The sequence below is a fragment of the Oncorhynchus gorbuscha genome, unplaced genomic scaffold (genome assembly GCF_021184085.1).
Source record: "Oncorhynchus gorbuscha isolate QuinsamMale2020 ecotype Even-year unplaced genomic scaffold, OgorEven_v1.0 Un_scaffold_1437, whole genome shotgun sequence".
Classification (NCBI taxonomy): Eukaryota; Metazoa; Chordata; class Actinopteri; order Salmoniformes; family Salmonidae; genus Oncorhynchus; species Oncorhynchus gorbuscha.
This window is the reverse complement of record NW_025746217.1, coordinates 115,001-139,528: the sequence shown is the minus strand read 5'-3', so window position 1 is coordinate 139,528 and position 24,528 is coordinate 115,001. Positions and strand designations below refer to the sequence as shown.

Below are 24,528 nucleotides of genomic sequence, written 5' to 3'. Positions count from 1 at the left end.
GACAGAGGGTGACCTCATCTACAGGGACAGAGGGTGACCTCATCTACAGGGACAGAGGGTGACCTCATCTACAGGGACAGAGGGTGACCTCATCTACAGGGACAGAGGGTGACCTCATCTAGGGACAGAGGGTGACCATCTACAGGGACAGAGGGTGACCTCATCTACAGGGACAGAGGGTGACCTCATCTACAGGGACAGAGGGTGACCTCATCTACAGGGACAGAGGGTGACCTCATCTACAGGGACAGAGGGTGACCTCATCTACAGGGACAGAGGGTGACCTCATCTACAGGGACAGAGGGTGACCTCATCTACAGGGACAGAGGGTGACCTCATCTACAGGGACAGAGGGTGACCTCATCTACAGGGACAGAGGGTGACCTCATCTACAGGGACAGAGGGTGACCTCATCTACAGGGACAGAGGGTGACCTCATCTAGGGACAGGGGTGACAGAGGGACAGAGGGTGACCTCATCTACAGGGACAGAGGGTGACCTCATCTACAGGGACAGAGGGTGACCTCATCTACAGGGACAGAGGGTGACCTCATCTACAGGGACAGAGGGTGACCTCATCTACAGGGACAGAGGGTGACCTCATCTACAGGGACAGAGGGTGACCTCATCTACAGGGACAGAGGGTGACCTCATCTACAGGGACAGAGGGTGACCTCATCTACAGGGACAGAGGGTGACCTCATCTACAGGGACAGAGGGTGACCTCATCTACAGGGACAGAGGGTGACCTCATCTACAGGGACAGAGGGTGATACTGACCTCATCTACAGGGACAGAGGGTGACCTCATCTACAGGACAGAGGGTGGGTGACCTCATCTACAGGGACAGAGGGGATGACCTCATCTACAGGGACAGAGGGATCTACAGGGACAGACCTCATCTACAGGGACAGAGGGTGACCTCATCTACAGGGACAGAGGGTGACCTCATCTACAGGGACAGAGGGTGACCTCATCTACAGGGACAGAGGGTGACCTCATCTACAGGGACAGAGGGTGACCTCATCTACAGGGACAGAGGGTGACCTCATCTACAGGGACAGAGGGTGACCTCATCTACAGGGACAGAGGGTGACCTCATCTACAGGGACAGAGGGTGACCTCATCTACAGGGACAGAGGGTGACCTCATCTACAGGGACAGAGGGTGACCTCATCTACAGGGACAGAGGGTGACCTCATCTACAGGGACAGAGGGTGACCTCATCTACAGGGACAGAGGGTGACCTCATCTACAGGGACAGAGGGTGACCTCATCTACAGGGACAGAGGGTGACCTCATCTACAGGGACAGAGGGTGACCTCATCTACAGGGACAGAGGGTGACCTCATCTACAGGGACAGAGGGTGACCTCATCTACAGGGACAGAGGGTGACCTCATCTACAGGGACAGAGGGTGACCTCATCTACAGGGACAGGGTGACTATTACCTGCAGCAGCAGCACCAGATGTGTGTTGACCAGGTCTTTGCTGTGCAGAGCACACGTCCCCAAACACACGACTGCCATGTTCCTCACCGCTGGCTGGGCGTTGGATATACTGGGCAGGATCTGACAGGAGGGGGAGAGGGAGGAGAGGGAGGAGAGGGAGGGGGAGAGGGAGGGAGGACAGGGAGGACAGGGAGGGGGGAGGGAGGAGGAGGGAGTAGAGGGAGGGAGGGGAGAGGGAGGAGGGAGGACAGGGAGGGGGAGGAGAGGAGGGAGTAGAGGGAGGGAGGGGGGGGAGGAGGGAGTAGAGGGAGGGGAGAGGGAGGGAGAGAGGGAGGGAGGGAAGGGAGAGGGAGGGGAGAGGGAGGAGAGGGAGGGGAGAGGGAAGAGAGGGAGGGGGAGAGAGGGAAGAGAGGGAGGGGGAGGGGAGGAGAGGGGGGAGGGAGGGGGAGGGAGGAGGGGGGGAGGGAGGAGAGGAGAGGGAGGGAGGGAGGAGGAGGAGAGGGAGGGAGGGGAGGAGAGGGAGGGAGGGGAGGGGAGGTGAGGGAGTTAGATTAGACAGTATAGTACCAGAGAGGAGAGGAGAGGAGACATGATGGATCCTATATGTTAGATTAGACAGTATAGTACCAGAGAGGAGAGGAGACATGATGGATCCTATATGTTAGATTAGACAGTATAGTACCAGAGAGGAGAGGAGAGGAGACATGATGGATCCTATATGTTAGATTAGACAGTATAGTACCAGAGGAGAGAAGACATGATGGATCCTATATGTTAGATTAGACAGTATAGTACCAGAGAGGAGAGGAGACATGATGGATCCTATATGTTAGATTAGACAGTATAGTACCAGAGGAGAGAAGACATGATGGATCCTATATGTTAGATTAGACAGTATAGTACCAGAGAGGAGAGGAGAGGAGACATGATGGATCCTATATGTTAGATTAGACAGTATAGTACCAGAGAGGAGAGGAGACATGATGGATCCTATATGTTAGATTAGACAGTATAGTACCAGAGAGGAGAGGAGGGAGACATGATGGATCCTATATGTTAGATTAGACAGTATAGTACCAGAGAGGAGAGGAGACATGATGGATCCTATATGTTAGATTAGACAGTATAGTACCAGAGAGGAGAGGAGACATGATGGATCCTATATGTTAGATTAGACAGTATAGTACCAGAGAGGAGAGGAGACATGATGGATCCTATATGTTAGATTAGACAGTATAGTACCAGAGAGGAGAGGAGACATGATGGATCCTATATGTTAGATTAGACAGTATAGTACCAGAGAGGAGAGGAGACATGATGGATCCTATATGTTAGATTAGACAGTATAGTACCAGAGAGGAGAGGAGAGGAGACATGATGGATCCTATATGTTAGATTAGACAGTATAGTACCAGAGAGGAGAGGAGACATGATGGATCCTATATGTTAGATTAGACAGTATAGTACCAGAGAGGAGAGGAGAGGAGACATGATGGATCCTATATGTTAGATTAGACAGTATAGTACCAGAGAGGAGAGGAGACATGATGGATCCTATATGTTAGATTAGACAGTATAGTACCAGAGAGGAGAGGAGACATGATGGATCCTATATGTTAGATTAGACAGTATAGTACCAGAGAGGAGAGGAGACATGATGGATCCTATATGTTAGATTAGACAGTATAGTACCAGAGAGGAGAGGAGACATGATGGATCCTATATGTTAGATTAGACAGTATAGTACCAGAGAGGAGAGGAGAGGAGACATGATGGATCCTATATGTTAGATTAGACAGTATAGTACCAGAGAGGAGAGGAGACATGATGGATCCTATATGTTAGATTAGACAGTATAGTACCAGAGAGGAGAGGAGAGGAGACATGATGGATCCTATATGTTAGATTAGACAGTATAGTACCAGAGAGGAGAGGAGACATGATGGATCCTATATGTTAGATTAGACAGTATAGTACCAGAGAGAGAGAGGAGACATGATGGATCCTATATGTTAGATTAGACAGTATAGTACCAGAGAGGAGAGGAGACATGATGGATCCTATATGTTAGATTAGACAGTATAGTACCAGAGAGGAGAGGAGACATGATGGATCCTATATGTTAGATTAGACAGTATAGTACCAGAGAGGAGAGGAGACATGATGGATCCTATATGTTAGATTAGACAGTATAGTACCAGAGAGGAGAGGAGAGACATGATGGATCCTATATGTTAGATTAGACAGTATAGTACCAGAGAGGAGAGGAGACATGATGGATCCTATATGTTAGATTAGACAGTATAGTACCAGAGAGGAGAGGAGACATGATGGATCCTATATGTTAGATTAGACAGTATAGTACCAGAGAGGAGAGGAGACATGATGGATCCTATATGTTAGATTAGACAGTATAGTACCAGAGAGGAGAGGAGACATGATGGATCCTATATGTTAGATTAGACAGTATAGTACCAGAGAGGAGAGGAGACATGATGGATCCTATATGTTAGATTAGACAGTATAGTACCAGAGAGGAGAGGAGACATGATGGATCCTATATGTTAGATTAGACAGTATAGTACCAGAGAGGAGAGGAGACATGATGGATCCTATATGTTAGATTAGACAGTATAGTACCAGAGAGGAGAGGAGAGGAGACATGATGGATCCTATATGTTAGATTAGACAGTATAGTACCAGAGAGGAGAGGAGACATGATGGATCCTATATGTTAGATTAGACAGTATAGTACCAGAGAGGAGAGGAGACATGATGGATCCTATATGTTAGATTAGACAGTATAGTACCAGAGAGGAGAGGAGACATGATGGATCCTATATGTTAGATTAGACAGTATAGTACCAGAGAGGAGAGGAGACATGATGGATCCTATATGTTAGATTAGACAGTATAGTACCAGAGAGGAGAGGAGACATGATGGATCCTATATGTTAGATTAGACAGTATAGTACCAGAGAGGAGAGGAGACATGATGGATCCTATATGTTAGATTAGACAGTATAGTACCAGAGAGGAGAGGAGACATGATGGATCCTATATGTTAGATTAGACAGTATAGTACCAGAGAGGAGAGGAGACATGATGGATCCTATATGTTAGATTAGACAGTATAGTACCAGAGAGGAGAGGAGACATGATGGATCCTATATGTTAGATTAGACAGTATAGTACCAGAGAGGAGAGGAGACATGATGGATCCTATATGTTAGATTAGACAGTATAGTACCAGAGAGGAGAGGAGACATGATGGATCCTATATGTTAGATTAGACAGTATAGTACCAGAGAGGAGAGGAGACATGATGGATCCTATATGTTAGATTAGACAGTATAGTACCAGAGAGGAGAGGAGACATGATGGATCCTATATGTTAGATTAGACAGTATAGTACCAGAGAGGAGAGGAGACATGATGGATCCTATATGTTAGATTAGACAGTATAGTACCAGAGAGGAGAGGAGAGGAGACATGATGGATCCTATATGTTAGATTAGACAGTATAGTACCAGAGAGGAGACATGATGGATCCTATATGTTAGATTAGACAGTATAGTACCAGAGAGGAGAGGAGACATGATGGATCCTATATGTTAGATTAGACAGTATAGTACCAGAGAGGAGAGGAGACATGATGGATCCTATATGTTAGATTAGACAGTATAGTACCAGAGAGGAGAGGAGACATGATGGATCCTATATGTTAGATTAGACAGTATAGTACCAGAGAGGAGAGGAGACATGATGGATCCTATATGTTAGATTAGACAGTATAGTACCAGAGAGGAGAGGAGACATGATGGATCCTATATGTTAGATTAGACAGTATAGTACCAGAGAGGAGAGGAGACATGATGGATCCTATATGTTAGATTAGACAGTATAGTACCAGAGAGGAGAGGAGACATGATGGATCCTATATGTTAGATTAGACAGTATAGTACCAGAGAGGAGAGGAGACATGATGGATCCTATATGTTAGATTAGACAGTATAGTACCAGAGAGGAGAGGAGACATGATGGATCCTATATGTTAGATTAGACAGTATAGTACCAGAGAGGAGAGGAGACATGATGGATCCTATATGTTAGATTAGACAGTATAGTACCAGAGAGGAGAGGAGAGGAGACATGATGGATCCTATATGTTAGATTAGACAGTATAGTACCAGAGAGGAGAGGAGACATGATGGATCCTATATGTTAGATTAGACAGTATAGTACCAGAGAGGAGACATGATGGATCCTATATGTTAGATTAGACAGTATAGTACCAGAGAGGAGACATGATGGATCCTATATGTTAGATTAGACAGTATAGTACCAGAGAGGAGACATGATGGATCCTATATGTTAGATTAGACAGTATAGTACCAGAGAGGAGAGGAGAGGAGACATGATGGATCCTATATGTTAGATTAGACAGTATAGTACCAGAGAGGAGAGGAGAGGAGACATGATGGATCCTATATGTTAGATTAGACAGTATAGTACCAGAGAGGAGAGGAGACATGATGGATCCTATATGTTAGATTAGACAGTATAGTACCAGAGAGGAGAGGAGACATGATGGATCCTATATGTTAGATTAGACAGTATAGTACCAGAGAGGAGAGGAGACATGATGGATCCTATATGTTAGATTAGACAGTATAGTACCAGAGAGGAGAGGAGACATGATGGATCCTATATGTTAGATTAGACAGTATAGTACCAGAGAGGAGAGGAGACATGATGGATCCTATATGTTAGATTAGACAGTATAGTACCAGAGAGGAGAGGAGAGGAGACATGGTGGATCCTATATGTTAGATTAGACAGTATAGTACCAGAGAGGAGAGGAGAGGAGACATGATGGATCCTATATGTTAGATTAGACAGTATAGTACCAGAGAGGAGAGGAGACATGATGGATCCTATATGTTAGATTAGACAGTATAGTACCAGAGAGGAGAGGAGACATGATGGATCCTATATGTTAGATTAGACAGTATAGTACCAGAGAGGAGAGGAGAGGAGACATGGTGGATCCTATATGTTAGATTAGACAGTATAGTACCAGAGAGGAGAGGAGACATGATGGATCCTATATGTTAGATTAGACAGTATAGTACCAGAGAGGAGAGGAGAGGAGACATGGTGGATCCTATATGTTAGATTAGACAGTATAGTACCAGAGAGGAGAGGAGACATGATGGATCCTATATGTTAGATTAGACAGTATAGTACCAGAGAGGAGACATGATGGATCCTATATGTTAGATTAGACAGTATAGTACCAGAGAGGAGAGGAGACATGATGGATCCTATATGTTAGATTAGACAGTATAGTACCAGAGAGGAGAGGAGAGGAGACATGATGGATCCTATATGTTAGATTAGACAGTATAGTACCAGAGAGGAGAGGAGACATGATGGATCCTATATGTTAGATTAGACAGTATAGTACCAGAGAGGAGAGGAGAGGAGACATGATGGATCCTATATGTTAGATTAGACAGTATAGTACCAGAGAGGAGAGGAGACATGATGGATCCTATATGTTAGATTAGACAGTATAGTACCAGAGAGGAGACATGATGGATCCTATATGTTAGATTAGACAGTATAGTACCAGAGAGGAGAGGAGACATGATGGATCCTATATGTTAGATTAGACAGTATAGTACCAGAGAGGAGAGGAGACATGATGGATCCTATATGTTAGATTAGACAGTATAGTACCAGAGAGGAGAGGAGACATGATGGATCCTATATGTTAGATTAGACAGTATAGTACCAGAGAGGAGACATGATGGATCCTATATGTTAGATTAGACAGTATAGTACCAGAGAGGAGAGGAGACATGATGGATCCTATATGTTAGATTAGACAGTATAGTACCAGAGAGGAGAGGAGACATGATGGATCCTATATGTTAGATTAGACAGTATAGTACCAGAGAGGAGAGGAGACATGATGGATCCTATATGTTAGATTAGACAGTATAGTACCAGAGAGGAGAGGAGACATGATGGATCCTATATGTTAGATTAGACAGTATAGTACCAGAGAGGAGAGGAGACATGATGGATCCTATATGTTAGATTAGACAGTATAGTACCAGAGAGGAGAGGAGAGGAGACATGATGGATCCTATATGTTAGATTAGACAGTATAGTACCAGAGAGGAGAGGAGACATGATGGATCCTATATGTTAGATTAGACAGTATAGTACCAGAGAGGAGAGGAGACATGATGGATCCTATATGTTAGATTAGACAGTATAGTACCAGAGAGGAGAGGAGACATGATGGATCCTATATGTTAGATTAGACAGTATAGTACCAGAGAGGAGAGGAGACATGATGGATCCTATATGTTAGATTAGACAGTATAGTACCAGAGAGGAGAGGAGACATGATGGATCCTATATGTTAGATTAGACAGTATAGTACCAGAGAGGAGAGGAGAGGAGACATGATGGATCCTATATGTTAGATTAGACAGTATAGTACCAGAGAGGAGAGGAGAGGAGACATGATGGATCCTATATGTTAGATTAGACAGTATAGTACCAGAGAGGAGAGGAGAGGAGACATGATGGATCCTATATGTTAGATTAGACAGTATAGTACCAGAGAGGAGAGGAGAGGAGACATGATGGATCCTATATGTTAGATTAGACAGTATAGTACCAGAGAGGAGAGGAGACATGATGGATCCTATATGTTAGATTAGACAGTATAGTACCAGAGAGGAGAGGAGACATGATGGATCCTATATGTTAGATTAGACAGTATAGTACCAGAGAGGAGAGGAGAGGAGACATGATGGATCCTATATGTTAGATTAGACAGTATAGTACCAGAGAGGAGAGGAGAGGAGACATGATGGATCCTATATGTTAGATTAGACAGTATAGTACCAGAGAGGAGAGGAGAGGAGACATGATGGATCCTATATGTTAGATTAGACAGTATAGTACCAGAGAGGAGAGGAGACATGATGGATCCTATATGTTAGATTAGACAGTATAGTACCAGAGAGGAGAGGAGAGGAGACATGATGGATCCTATATGTTAGATTAGACAGTATAGTACCAGAGAGGAGAGGAGACATGATGGATCCTATATGTTAGATTAGACAGTATAGTACCAGAGAGGAGAGGAGACATGATGGATCCTATATGTTAGATTAGACAGTATAGTACCAGAGAGGAGAGGAGACATGATGGATCCTATATGTTAGATTAGACAGTATAGTACCAGAGAGGAGAGGAGAGGAGACATGATGGATCCTATATGTTAGATTAGACAGTATAGTACCAGAGAGGAGAGGAGACATGATGGATCCTATATGTTAGATTAGACAGTATAGTACCAGAGAGGAGAGGAGACATGATGGATCCTATGTTAGATTAGACAGTATAGTACCAGAGAGGAGAGGAGACATGATGGATCCTATATGTTAGATTAGACAGTATAGTACCAGAGAGGAGAGGAGACATGATGGATCCTATATGTTAGATTAGACAGTATAGTACCAGAGAGGAGAGGAGACATGATGGATCCTATATGTTAGATTAGACAGTATAGTACCAGAGAGGAGAGGAGACATGATGGATCCTATATGTTAGATTAGACAGTATAGTACCAGAGAGGAGAGGAGACATGATGGATCCTATATGTTAGATTAGACAGTATAGTACCAGAGAGGAGAGGAGACATGATGGATCCTATATGTTAGATTAGACAGTATAGTACCAGAGAGGAGAGGAGAGCTGACATGGTGGGACCGATCCTAGTCTTGATGTTCATCTGTTTCAGCAGCTCAACACACATGGTCAGACAGCGCAGGAGAGTCTCTGGGTCCGCCTGACAGAGAGAACACAGCATTTATTTATGGAGACAATAACGTGTCTGTACCTCCATGTCTCTGTCTCCTTGTCGTCCTGCTGCGTGTGTGTGTCTGTACCTTCTCCATGAGTGTCTCTGTCTCCTTGTCGTCCTGCTGTGTGTGTGTGTCTGTACCTTCTCCATGCGTGTCTCTGTCTCCTTGTCGTCCTGCTGTGTGTGTGTGTCTGTACCTTCTCCGTGCATGTCTCTGTCTCCTTGTCGTCCTGCTGTGTGTGTGTGTCTGTACCTTCTCCATGCGTGTCTCTGTCTCCTTGTCGTCCTGCTGTGTGTGTGTGTCTGTACCTTCTCCATGCGTGTCTCTGTCTCCTTGTCGTCCTGCTGCGTGGTTTCCTCCTGTAGGATGTTGTTCCTCAGGTTCTCCAGGTCAGTTATAGAGTCCTTCAGCTCCGCTGCTCTGTTGAACTCCTGGTTACTGATACACTCCTCTAAGGCCTGTTTCGCTTCTAGGATACCAACTTTCACCTCCGCTAGCTGAAGGAGAGAGAGAGGGAGAGGAGAAAGAGGAGAGAGACAGAGAGAGAGCAGAGAGACAGAGAGAGAGAGGGGAGAGAGAGAGGGAGAGGAGAAAGAGGAGAGAGACAGAGAGAGAGACAGAGAAGAGAGAGAGGGAGAGGAGAAAGAGGAGAGAGACAGAGAGAGAGGAGAGAGAGAGAGAGAGAGAGGGAGAGGAGAGAGACCGAGAGAGAGGAGAGAGACAGAGAGAGGGAGAGGAGAGAGACAGAGAGAGGGAGAGGAGAGAGACAGAGAGAGGGAGAGAGACAGAGAGAGAGGAGAGAGAGAGGGAGAGGAGAAAGAGGAGAGAGACAGAGAGAGAGACAGAGAAGAGAGAGAGGGAGAGGAGAAAGAGGAGAGAGACAGAGAGAGAGGAGAGAGAGAGAGAGAGAGAGGGAGAGGAGAGAGACCGAGAGAGGGAGAGGAGAGAGACAGAGAGAGAGGAGAGAGACAGAGAGAGAGGAGAGACAGAGAGAGAGGAGAGAGAGAGAGAGAGGAGAGAGAGAGAGAGAGGAGAAAGAGGAGAGAGACAGAGAGAGAGACAGAGAAGAGAGAGAGGGAGAGGAGAAAGGGGAGAGAGACAGAGAGAGAGGAGAGAGACAGAGGAGAGAGAGAGAGACAGAGAGAGGGAGAGGAGAGAGACAGAGAGAGGGAGAGGAGAGAGACAGAGAGAGAGGAGAGAGACAGAGAGAGAGGAGAGAGACAGAGAGAGAGGAGAGAGAGAGGGAGAGGAGAAAGAGGAGAGAGACAGAGAGAGAGACAGAGAAGAGAGAGAGGGAGAGGAGAAAGAGGAGAGAGACAGAGAGAGGGGAGAGAGAGAGACAGAGAGAGGGAGAGGAGAGAGACCGAGAGAGGGAGAGGAGAGAGACAGAGAGAGAGGAGAGAGACAGAGAGAGAGGAGAGAGAGAGAGAGAGGAGAAAGAGAGAGAGAGGAGAAAGAGGAGAGAGACAGAGAGAGAGGGAGAGGAGAGAGACAGAGAGAGGGAGAGGAGAGAGACAGAGAGAGGGAGAGGAGAGAGACAGAGAGAGAGGAGAGAGACAGAGAGAGAGGAGAGAGACAGAGGAGACAGACAGAGAGAGAGGAGAGAGACAGAGAGAGAGGAGAGAGACAGAGAGAGAGGAGAGAGACAGAGAGAGAGGAGAGAGACAGAGAGAGAGAGAGACAGAGAGAGGGAGAGGAGAAAGAGGAGAGAGAGAGAGGAGAGAGACAGAGAGAGAGGAGAGAGACAGAGAGAGAGGAGAGAGACAGAGAGAGAGGAGAGAGAGAGGGAGAGGAGAGAGACAGAGAGAGAGACAGAGAAGAGAGAGAGGGAGAGGAGAAAGAGGAGAGAGACAGAGAGAGAGGAGAGAGACAGAGAGGAGAAAGAGGAGAGAGACAGAGAGAGAGGAGAGAGACAGAGAGAGAGGAGAGAGACAGAGAGAGAGAGAGAGACAGAGAGAGGAGAAAGAGGAGAGAGAGAGAGGAGAGAGACAGAGAGAGAGGAGAGAGACAGAGAGAGAGGAGAGAGACAGAGAGAGAGGAGAGAGACAGAGAGAGAGGAGAGAGAGAGGGAGAGGAGAAAGAGGAGAGAGGAGAAAGAGGAGAGAGACAGAGAGAGAGGAGAGAGACAGAGAGAGAGGAGAGAGACAAACAGAGAGGAGAGAGACAGAGAGAGAGGAGACAGAGAGAGAGAGAGAGAGAGAGACAGAGAGAGGGAGGTTACAGACCGTAAAGAGCTTCTGGACATCGGAACAGCGAACACTGACCTCCATTGGGAGTTTATACCTGCCCCCCGGAGGTAGAATAGCTCATGATAAGCTATAGACCACAGTATTTACCAAGAGAGTTTATACCTGCCCCCCGGAGGTAGAATAGCTCATGATAAGCTATAGACCACATTATTTACCAAGAGAGTTTATACCTGCCCCCCGGAGGTAGAATAGCTCATGATAAGCTATAGACCACATTATTTACCAAGATAGTTTATACCTGCCCCCCGGAGGTAGAATAGCTCATGATAAGCTATAGACCACATTATTTACCAAGAGAGTTTATACCTGCTTTCCGGAGGTAGAATAGCTCATGATAAGCTATAGACAACATTATTTACTAAGAGAGTTTATACATGCTCTCCGGAGGTAGAATAGCTCATGATAAGCTGTAGACCACATTATTTACTAAGAGAGTATAGACCTGCTCTCCGGAGGTAGAATAGCTCATGATAAGCTATAGACCACATTATTTACTAAGAGAGTATAGACCTGCTCTCCGGAGATAGAATAGCTCATGATAACATTTGATTGGATTACCAAACACCTGACTAATAACATTTGATTACCAAGCACCTGACTAATAACATCTGATTACCAAGCACCTGACTAATAACATTTGATTACCAAACACCTGACTAATAACATTTGATTACCAAACACCTGACTAATAACATCTTATTACCAAACACCTGACTAATAACATTTGATTACCAAACACCTGACTAATAACATCAGATTACCAAACACCTGACTAATAACATCTGATTACCTGACTAATAACATTTGATTACCAAACACCTGACTAATAACATTTGATTACCAAACACCTGACTAATAACATCTGACTAATAACATCTGATTACCAAACACCTGACTAATAACATCTGATTACCAAACACCTGACTAATAACATCTGATTACCAAACACCTGACTAATAACACCTGACTAATAACATCTGATTACCAAACACCTGACTAATAACATCTGATTACCAAACACCTGACTAATAACATCTGATTACCAAACACCTGACTAATAACATCTGATTACCAAACACCTGACTAATAACATCTGATTACCAAACACCTGACTAATAACATCTGATTACCAAACGCCTGACTAATAACACCTGACTAATAACATCTGATTACCAAACACCTGACTAATAACATCTGATTACCAAACACCTGACTAATAACATCTGATTACCAAACGCCTGACTAATAACACCTGACTAATAACATCTGATTACCAAACACCTGACTAATAACATCTGATTACCAAACACCTGACTAATAACATCTGACTAATAACATCTGATTACCAAACACCTGACTAATAACATCTGATTACCAAACACCTGACTAATAACATCTGATTACCAAACACCTGACTAATAACATCTGATTACCAAACGCCTGACTAATAACACCTGACTAATAACACCTGACTAATAACATCTGATTACCAAACACCTGACTAATAACATCTGATTACCAAACACCTGACTAATAACATCTGATTACCAAACACCTGACTAATAACATCTGATTACCAAACACCTGACTAATAACATCTGACTAATAACATCTGACTAATAACACCTGACTAATAACATCTGATTACCAAACACCTGACTAATAACATCTGACTAATAACATCTGATTACCAAACACCTGACTAATAACACCTGACTAATAACATCTGACTAATAACATCTGACTAATAACATCTGATTACCAAACACCTGACTAATAACATCTGATTACCAAACACCTGACTAATAACACCTGACTAATAACATCTGATTACCAAACACCTGACTAATAACATCTGATTACCAAACACCTGACTAATAACACCTGACTAATAACATCTGATTACCAAACACCTGACTAATAACATCTGATTACCAAACACCTGACTAATAACATCTGATTACCAAACACCTGACTAATAACACCTGATTACCAAACACCTAACTAATAACACCTGACTAATAACATCTGATTACCAAACGCCTGACTAATAACACCTGACTAATAACATCTGATTACCAAACACCTGACTAATAACATCTGATTACCAAACACCTGACTAATAACATCTGATTACCAAACACCTGACTAATAACATCTGATTACCAAACACCTGACTAATAACATCTGATTACCAAACACCTGACTAATAACATCTGACTAATAACACCTGACTAATAACATTGATTTGAATTCTCTAGGATACAAACCTTCACCTCAGCTAACTGGAAGGAGAGAGGAGAGGATTGAGGATTAGATAGAGAAGAGAGAAGGAGAGGAAAAGGAGAGGGGTAGAGTATGGAAAGAGGGAAGAGGAGAGAGAGGGATGGAGAGAGAGAAGAGGAGAGAGAGGGAGAGGATGGAAAGAGAGAAGAGAGAGGGAGAGGATGGAAAGAGAGGAGAGAGAGAGAGAGGGAGAGGATGGAAAGTGAGAGTGAGAGGATGGAAAGTGAGAGTGAGAGGATGGAGAGAGAGAAGAGGAGGGATGGAGGATTAGATAGAGAATAAAGGAGAGAGAGAAGAGAGAGAGAAGAGGAGAGAGAGAAGAGGAGGTAGAAGAGGTAGAAGAGGAGGTAGAGGAGGGATAGAGGATTAGATAGAGAATAAAGGAGAGAGAGGTAGAGGAGGGATGGAGGATTAGATAGAGAATAAAGGAGAGAGAGGTAGAGGAGGGATGGAGGATTAGATAGAGAATAAAGGAGAGAGAGAAGAGGAGGTAGAGGAGGTAGAGGATTAGATAGAGAATAAAGGAGAGAGGTAGAGGATGGAGAGAGAGAAGAGGAGGTAGAGGAGGGATGGAGGATTAGATAGAGAATAAAGGAGAGATACAGCGGAGTGAATACCTTAACTTGTTTCTTGCGGTTCTCGTTCTCATCCAGCGGCTGTCTGATGACGATGGGCTCACGCACCTCCGAGATCACCTCCGCCACCTGGTGCACACACACAGGTTAAAACTTTCACTACACCTTTACTGTGTGTGTGTGTGTGTGTGTGTGTGTGTGTGTGTGTGTGTGTGTGTGTGTGTGTGTGTGTGTGTGTGTGTGTGTGTGTGTGTGTGTGTGTGTGTGTGTGTGTGTGTGTGTGTGTGTGTGTGTGTGTGTCCTACAGTCTGAATGCGTCTGTGGTCGTCAGGTATCAGGGTCAGTAGTTTCTCCGTCAGCAGAGAGACCAGAGAGGGAGGAGTCTGAGGTAGGACCAGCATCTCCTGTAACACAGCCACCACACGCTTCCTATACACACACACACACACACACACACACACACACACACACACACACACACACACACACACACACACACACACACACACACACACACACAGAGTTACATGAACACTTTCTGTAGCGCCATATACAAGGAGAAAGATAAACCTGATTGACTTCCTGCCCGACCAGACGCACTGTCGTTGAATGAACCAATGGTTGTGTACCACGTTATCGACCGAGTCGTTAGCTGATATGTTAGAGATCAGATTACTACATAATTACCTCACCCATCAATCCCCTCCTCCTCCACCTCTCACCATTCCCCTCCTCCATCCTCCACCTCTCACCCATCCCCTCCTCCCTCCACCTCTCACCCATCCCCTCCTCTCTCACCCATCCCCTCCTCTCTCACCCATCCCCTCCTCTCTCACCCATCCCCTCCTCTCTCACCCATCCCCTCCTCTCTCACCCATCCCCTCCTCTCTCACCCATCCCCTCCTCCCATCCCCCCCTCTCACCTTCCTCCCTCTTCATTGGTATCCAGACAGCCGGTGAGGTGGATGAGTTGTTGAGAGATGAACTCTTTAGTCATGACCAGCTCCAGTTGAGCAAAGTCTCCTTTCTGCTCTTCAGACAACACCGGGACACACTTCACATACCTGGTATTACACAGTAATAACAGTTACCGTACCCGGTATTACACCGGGACACACTTCACATACCTGGTATTACACAGTAATAACAGTTACCGTACCCGGTATTACACCGGGACACACTTCACATACCTGGTATTACACAGTAATAACAGTTACCGTACCCGGTATTACACCGGGACACACTTCACATACCCGGTATTACACAGTAATAACAGTACCGTACCCGGTATTACCCAGTAATAACAGTTACCGTACCCGGTATTACCCAGTAATAACAGTTACCGTACCCGGTATTACCCAGTAATAACAGTTACCGTACCCGGTATTACCCAGTAATAACAGTTACCGTACCGGTATTACCCAGTAATAACAGTTACCGTACCCGGTATTACCCAGTAATAACAGTTACCATACCCGGTATTACCCAGTAATAACAGTTACCATACCCGGTATTACCCAGTAATAACAGTTACCATACCCGGTATTACCCAGTAATAACAGTTACCGTACCCGGTATTACCCAGTAATAACAGTTACCGTACCCGGTATTACCCAGTAATAACAGTTACCGTACCCGGTATTACCCAGTAATAACAGTTACCGTACCCGGTATTACCCAGTAATAACAGTTACCGTACCCGGTATTACCCAGTAATAGTTATAACACTTCATATACCTGGTATTACACAGTAATAGTTATAACACTTCATATACCTGGTATTAGACATTAGTTAACACTTCATATACCTGGTATTACACAGTAATAGTTATAACACTTCATATACCTGGTATTACACAGTAATAGTTATAACACTTCATATACCTGGTATTACACAGTAATAGTTATAACACTTCATATACCTGGTATTACACAGTAATAGTTAACACATCATATACCTGGTATTACACAGTAATAGTTATAACACTACATATACCTGGTATTAGACAGTAATAGTTATAACACTTCATATACCTGGTATTACACAGTAATAGTTATAACACTTCATATACCTGGTATTACACAGTAATAGTTATAACACTTCATATACCTGGTATTACACAGTAATAGTTATAACACTTCATATACCTGGTATTACACAGTAATAGTTATAACACTTCATATACCTGGTATTAGACAGTAATAACAGTTAACACTTCACACTCAGTGTCATGCCATGAAACATCCATAAGGAGTTGGCAAGAGAGCACAAACTGACTGGAACCCAGGCAACCTTGACATATCTACATGTTACACACACACTACATAACCAAAAGGGTATGTGGACAACTGCTCATCCAACATCTCATTCCAAACGGGTACTGATGTTGGGGGTGATTAGGCCCTGCAGTAGGCTTTCCAATTCATCCCAAAGGTGTTCTATTATATACAAATATACATCAGTTATAACATGTTAACACTACTACACTGTCTTCATATACCAGTTATAACATGTTAACACTACTACACTGTCTTCATATACCAGTTATAACATGTTAACACTACTACACTGTCTTCATATACCAGTTATAACATGTTAACACTACTACACTGTCTTCATATACCAGTTATAACACTACTACACTGTCTTCATATACCAGTTATAACATGTTAACACTACTACACTGTCTCCATATACCAGTTATAACATGTTAACACTACTACACTGTCTTCATATACCAGTTATAACATGTTAACACTACTACACTGTCTTCATATACCAGTTATAACATGTTAACACTACTACACTGTCTTCATATACCAGTTATAACACTACTACACTGTCTTCATATACCAGTTATAACATGTTAACACTACTACACTGTCTCCATATACCAGTTATAACATGTTAACACTACTACACTGTCTTCATATACCTGTTATAACACTACTACACTGTCTTCATATACCAGTTATAACATGTTAACACTACTACACTGTCTTCATATACCAGTTATAACATGTTAACACTACTACACTGCCTTCATATACCAGTTATAACACTACTACACTGTCTTCATATACCTGTTATAACACTACTACACTGCCTTCATATACCAGTTATAACACTACTACACTGTCTTCATATACCAGTTATAACACTACTACACTGTCTTCATATACCTGTTATAACATGTTAACACTACACTACTATACTGTCTGGACACACCTAGTAGCAATGTTTCTCTGGTTGGCAGACAGCACTGGCAGGCCCTTCACATATCTAGAGAGAACAGACGGGAGACAATGGACTGTATTCACAAAGAGGCTCAGAGGAGGAGTACTGATCCGGTCCATTTCACTAGAACCTAACAGGCCAAACTGATCCTAGATCCGAACTCCTACCCTGAGACAACGGCCTGTCAGAGTACTGATCCGGTCCAAACTGATCCTAGATCAGAACTCCTACCCTGAGACAGGGGACACAATGGCCTGTCAGAGTACTGACCCTAACATCTCTACAGTCTACCTACACGCTTCCAGTCTAGATATCACTAGGACTAGTCTTAAAATACTGGTCCTATAGACTGGGACAACGGCCTGTCAGAGTACTGACCCTAACATCTCTACAGTCTACCTACACGCTTCCAGTCTAGATATCACTAGGACTAGTCTTAAAATACTGGTCCTATAGACTGGGACAACGGCCTGTCAGAGTACTGACCCTAACATCTCTACAGTCTACCTACACGCTTCCAGTCTAGATATCACTAGGACTAGTCTTAAAATACTGGTCCTATAGACTGGGACAACGGCCTGTCAGAGTACTGACCCTAACATCTCTACAGTCTACCTACACGCTTCCAGTCTAGATATCACTAGGACTAGTCTTAAAATACTGGTCCTATAGACAGACTTGAGTCAGTGTTTCCCCAAACCTCTCCTCCAATACCCCCATGCCTGTCCAAGGATTTGATATATTCCACGACTAGCAGAGCTGATGTACCCTGGGAAAGGGTTGGGGGGGGGGGGGGGTACTGGCTAGAGGTACATACAGGAGAGGGTAGGGGGAGTTGACATATGTGATGTAGTCAGGGTGATGTAGTGGTGGTCTTACCCGTAGTCAGGGTGATGTAGTGGTGGTCTTACCCGTAGTCAGGGTGATGTAGTGGTGGTCTTACCCGTAGTCAGGGTGATGTAGTGGTGGTCTTACCCGTAGTCAGGGTGATGTATGGGGTGTAGTGGTGGTCTTACCCGTAGTCAGGGTGATGTAGTGGTGGTCTTACCCGTAGTCAGGGTGATGTAGTGGTGGTCTTACCCGTAGTCAGGGTGATGTAGTGGTGGTCTTACCCGTAGTCAGGGTGATGTATGGGGTGTAGTGGTGGTCTTACCCGTAGTCAGGGTGATGTATGGGGTGTAGTGGTGGTCTTACCCGTAGTCAGGGTGATGTAGTGGTGGTCTTACCCGTAGTCAGGGTGGTGTATGGGGTGTAGTGGTGGTCTTACCCGTAGTCAGGGTGATGTATGGGGTGTAGTGGTGGTCTTACCCGTAGTCAGGGTGGTGTATGGGGTGTAGAGGTGGTCTTACCCGTAGTCAGGGTGATGTAGTGGTGGTCTTACCCGTAGTCAGGGTGGTGTATGGGGTGTAGTGGTGGTCTTACCCGTAGTCAGGGTGGTGTATGTAGTGGTGGTCTTACCCGTTGTCAGGGTGATGTAGTGGTGGTCTTACCCGTAGTCAGGGTGATGTATGGGGTGTAGTGGTGGTCTTACCCGTAGTCAGGGTGGTGTAGTGGTGGTCTTACCCGTTGTCAGGGTGATGTAGTGGTGGTCTTACCCGTAGTCAGGGTGATGTATGGGGTCTAGTGGTGGTCTTACCCGTAGTCAGGGTGATGTAGTGGTGGTCTTACCCGTAGTCAGGGTGGTGTATGGGGTGTAGTGGTGGTCTTACCCGTAGTCAGGGTGGTGTATGTAGTGGTGGTCTTACCCGTTGTCAGGGTGATGTAGTGGTGGTCTTACCCGTAGTCAGGGTGATGTATGGGGTGTAGTGGTGGTCTTACCCGTAGTCAGGGTGGTGTATGGGGTGTAGTGGTGGTCTTACCCATAGTCAGGGTGATGTAGTGGTGGTCTTACCCATAGTCAGGGTGATGTAGTGGTGGTCTTACCCGTTGTCAGGGTGATGTAGTGGTGGTCTTACCCGTAGTCAGGGTGATGTATGGGGTCTAGTGGTGGTCTTACCCGTAGTCAGGGTGATGTAGTGGTGGTCTTACCCGTAGTCAGGGTGATGTAGTGGTGGTCTTACCCGTAGTCAGGGTGATGTATGGGGTGTAGTGGTGGTCTTACCCGTAGTCAGGGTGGTGTATGGGGTGTAGTGGTGGTCTTACCCGTAGTCAGGGTGATGTAGTGGTGGTCTTACCCGTAGTCAGGGTGGTGTATGGGGTGTAGTGGTGGTCTTACCCGTAGTCAGGGTGGTGTATGTAGTGGTGGTCTTACCCGTTGTCAGGGTGATGTAGTGGTGGTCTTACCCGTAGTCAGGGTGATGTATGGGGTGTAGTGGTGGTCTTACCCGTAGTCAGGGTGATGTAGTGGTGGTCTTACCCGTAGTCAGGGTGATGTAGTGGTGGTCTTACCCGTAGTCAGGGTGATGTATGGGGTCTAGTGGTGGTCTTACCCGTAGTCAGGGTGATGTAGTGGTGGTCTTACCCGTAGTCAGGGTGATGTAGTGGTGGTCTTACCCGTAGTCAGGGTGATGTAGTGGTGGTCTTACCCGTAGTCAGGGTGATGTATGGGGTGTAGTGGTGGTCTTACCCGTAGTCAGGGTGATGTAGTGGTGGTCTTACCCGGTGTCAGGGTGATGTAGTGGTGGTCTTACCCGTAGTCAGGGTGATGTAGTGGTGGTCTTACCCGTAGTCAGGGTGATGTAGTGGTGGTCTTACCCGTAGTCAGGGTGATGTAGTGGTGGTCTTACCCGTAGTCAGGGTGATGTAGTGGTGGTCTTACCCGTAGTCAGGGTGATGTAGTGGTGGTCTTACCCGTAGTCAGGGTGATGTAGTGGTGGTCTTACCCGTAGTCAGGGTGATGTAGTGGTGGTCTTACCCGTAGTCAGGGTGATGTAGTGGTGGTCTTACCCGTAGTCAGGGTGATGTAGTGGTGGTCTTACCCGTAGTCAGGGTGATGTAGTGGTGGTCTTACCCGTAGTCAGGGTGATGTATGGGGTGTAGTGGTGGTCTTACCCGTAGTCAGGGTGATGTATGGGGTCTAGTGGTGGTCTTACCCGTAGTCAGGGTGGTGTATGGGGTGTAGTGGTGGTCTTACCCGTAGTCAGGGTGATGTAGTGGTGGTCTTACCCGTAGTCAGGGTGATGTAGTGGTGGTCTTACCCGTAGTCAGGGTGATGTATGGGGTGTAGTGGTGGTCTTACCCGTAGTCAGGGTGATGTATGGGGTGTAGTGGTGGTCTTACCCGTAGTCAGGGTGATGTATGGGGTGTAGTGGTGGTCTTACCCGTAGTCAGGGTGGTGTATGGGGTGTAGTGGTGGTCTTACCCGTAGTCAGGGTGGTGTATGGGGTGTAGTGGTGGTTTTACCCGTAGTCAGGGTGGTGTATGGGGTGTAGTGGTGGTCTTACCCATAGTCAGGGTGGTGTATGGGGTGTAGTGGTGGTCTTACCCGTAGTCAGGGTGGTGTATGGGGTGTAGTGGTGGTCTTACCCATAGTCAGGGTGATGTATGGGGTGGTCTTACCCGTAGTCAGGGTGATGTATGGGGTGTAGTGGTGGTCTTACCCGTAGTCAGGGTGATGTAGTGGTGGTCTTACCCGTAGTCAGGGTGATGTAGTGGTGGTCTTACCCGTAGTCAGGGTGATGTATGGGGTGTAGTGGTGGTCTTACCCGTAGTCAGGGTGATGTATGGGGTGTAGTGGTGGTCTTACCCGTAGTCAGGGTGATGTATGGGGTGTAGTGGTGGTCTTACCCGTAGTCAGGGTGATGTATGGGGTGTAGTGGTGGTCTTACCCGTAGTCCGGTGATGTATGGGGTGTAGTGGGGGTCTTACCCGTAGTCAGGGTGGTGTATGGGGTGGTCTTACCCGTAGTCAGGGTGGTGTATGGGGTGTAGTGGTGGTCTTACCCGTAGTCAGGGTGATGTATGGGGTGTAGTGGTGGTCTTACCCGTAGTCAGGGTGATGTATGGGGTGGTCTTACCCGTAGTCAGGGTGATGTATGGGGTGTAGTGGTGGTCTTACCCGTAGTCAGGGTGGTGTATGGGGTGTAGTGGTGGTCTTACCCGTAGTCAGGGTGATGTATGGGGTGTAGTGGTGGTCTTACCCGTAGTCCGGGTGGTGTATGGGGTGTAGTGGTGGTCTTACCCGTAGTCAGGGTGGTGTATGGGGTGTAGTGGTGGTCTTACCCGTAGTCAGGGTGATGTATGGGGTGGTCTTACCCGTAGTCAGGGTGATGTATGGGGTGTAGTGGTGGTCTTACCCGTAGTCAGGGTGGTGTATGGGGTGTAGTGGTGGTCTTACCCGTAGTCAGGGTGATGTAGTGGTGGTCTTACCCGTAGTCAGGGTGATGTAGTGGTGGTCTTACCCGTAGTCAGGGTGATGTAGTGGTGGTCTTACCCATAGTCAGGGTGATGTATGGGGTGTAGTGGTGGTCTTACCCGTAGTCAGGGTGATGTATGGGGTGTAGTGGTGGTCTTACCCGTAGTCAGGGTGATGTAGTGGTGGTCTTACCCGTAGTCAGGGTGATGTATGGGGTGTAGTGGTGGTCTTACCCGTAGTCAGGGTGATGTAGTGGTGGTCTTACCCGTAGTCAGGGTGGTGTATGGGGTGTAGTGGTGGTCTTACCCGTAGAGGTACTCAGCGAAGGTAGCAGCCTCGGGCAGCAGCTTCTCCAACATCTCCTCTCCTTCATCCCCTTTAGTCTTAACGAACTCACACAGAGCCCTCCAGTACAACACGCTCTCACAGGACAGAGACCCAGCCGGGACCAGCATCCTACAGAGAGACAGACAGAGACTCAGCCGGGACCAGCATCCTACAGAGAGACAGACAGAGACTCAGCCGGGACCAGCATCCTACAGAGAGAGAGACAGTCAGAGACCCAGCCAGGACCAGCATCCTACAGAGAGACAGACAGAGACTCAGCCGGGACCAGCATCCTACAGAGAGAGAGACAGTCAGAGACCCAGCCAGGACCAGCATCCTACAGAGAGACAGACAGAGACTCAGCCGGGACCAGCATCCTACAGAGAGACAGACAGAGACCCAGCCGGGACCAGCATCCTACAGAGAGACAGACAGAGACCCAGCCAGGACCAGCATCCTACAGACAGACAGTCAGAGACCCAGCCAGGACCAGCATCCTACAGAGAGAGAGACAGTCAGAGACCCAGCCGGGACCAGCATCCTACAGAGAGACAGACAGAGACCCAGCCGGGACCAGCATCCTACAGAGAGACAGACAGAGACTCAGCCAGGACCAGCATCCTACAGAGAGACAGTCAGAGACCCAGCCGGGACCAGCATCCTACAGAGAGAGAGACAGTCAGAGAACCAGCCAGGACCAGCATCCTACAGAGACAGACAGTCAGAGACCCAGCCGGGACCAGCATCCTACAGAGAGACAGACAGAGACTCAGCCGGGACCAGCATCCTACAGAGAGACAGACAGTCAGAGACCCAGCCGGGACCAGCATCCTACAGAGAGACAGACAGACAGAGACCCAGCCGGGACCAGCATCCTACAGAGAGACAGACAGTCAGAGACCCAGCCAGGACCAGCATCCTACAGAGAGACAGTCGGAGACCCAGCCGGGACCAGCATCCTACAGAGAGACAGTCAGAGAACCAGCCGGGACCAGCATCCTACAGAGAGACAGACAGTCAGAGACCCAGCCAGGACCAGCATCCTACAGAGAGACAGACAGACAGAGACCCAGCCGGGACCAGCATCCTACAGAGAGACAGACAGAGACCCAGCCGGGACCAGCATCCTACAGAGAGACAGACAGAGACCCAGCCGGGACCAGCATCCTACAGAGAGAGAGACAGTCAGAGACCCAGCCGGGACCAGCATCCTACAGAGAGAGACCCAGCCAGGACCAGCATCCTACAGAGAGACAGTCAGAGACCCAGCCAGGACCAGCATCCTACAGAGAGACAGACAGAGAACCAGCCGGGACCAGCATCCTACAGAGAGAGAGACAGTCAGAGACCCAGCCGGGACCAGCATCCTACAGAGAGACAGACAGAGAACCAGCCGGGACCAGCATCCTACAGAGAGACAGACAGACAGAGACCCAGCCGGGACCAGCATCCTACAGAGAGACAGACAGAGACCCAGCCGGGACCAGCATCCTACAGAGAGAGAGACAGTCAGAGACCCAGCCGGGACCAGCATCCTACAGAGAGACAGACAGAGAACCAGCCGGGACCAGCATCCTACAGAGAGAGAGACAGTCAGAGACCCAGCCGGGACCAGCATCCTACAGAGAGACAGACAGAGAACCAGCCGGGACCAGCATCCTACAGAGAGACAGACAGACAGAGACCCAGCCGGGACCAGCATCCTACAGAGAGACAGTCAGAGACCCAGCCGGGACCAGCATCCTACAGAGAGACAGTCAGAGACCCAGCCAGGACCAGCATCCTACAGAGACACAGTCAGAGAACCAGCCGGGACCAGCATCCTACAGAGAGACAGTCAGAGACCCAGCCAGGACCAGCATCCTACAGAGAGACAGACAGTCAGAGACCCAGCCGGGACCAGCATCCTACAGAGAGACAGACAGTCAGAGACCCAGCCAGGACCAGCATCCTACAGAGAGACAGTCAGAGACCCAGCCAGGACCAGCATCCTACAGAGAGACAGTCAGAGACCCAGCCAGGACCAGCATCCTACAGAGAGAGAGACAGTCAGAGACCCAGCCGGGACCAGCATCCTACAGAGAGACAGACAGAGACCCAGCCAGGACCAGCATCCTACAGAGAGAGAGACAGTCAGAGACCCAGCCGGGACCAGCATCCTACAGAGAGAGACAGTCAGAGACCCAGCCGGGACCAGCATCCTACAGAGAGAGA

The 24,528-nt window shown here is 46.9% G+C and overlaps 1 protein-coding gene across 1 annotated transcript in view; it reads right to left on the bottom strand.

Moving 5' to 3' along the window:
- The window catches only part of LOC124022812 (condensin complex subunit 3-like), a gene marked incomplete at its 3' end in the record, with an annotated part of 39,769 nt that overhangs the window by 6,614 nt on the left and 8,627 nt on the right, over positions 1 to 24,528 (bottom strand). Inside the window, exons 8-16 of the mRNA XM_046337494.1 lie at positions 22,294 to 22,443; positions 17,686 to 17,739; positions 15,380 to 15,520; positions 14,762 to 14,885; positions 14,499 to 14,585; positions 13,866 to 13,880; positions 9,655 to 9,843; positions 9,220 to 9,330; positions 1,452 to 1,571 (exon numbers count right to left, since the gene is read on the bottom strand). Of these exons, the coding sequence (XP_046193450.1) occupies positions 1,452 to 1,571; positions 9,220 to 9,330; positions 9,655 to 9,843; positions 13,866 to 13,880; positions 14,499 to 14,585; positions 14,762 to 14,885; positions 15,380 to 15,520; positions 17,686 to 17,739; positions 22,294 to 22,443 (991 nt within the window). The remainder of the gene's footprint in view (positions 1 to 1,451; positions 1,572 to 9,219; positions 9,331 to 9,654; positions 9,844 to 13,865; positions 13,881 to 14,498; positions 14,586 to 14,761; positions 14,886 to 15,379; positions 15,521 to 17,685; positions 17,740 to 22,293; positions 22,444 to 24,528) is intronic.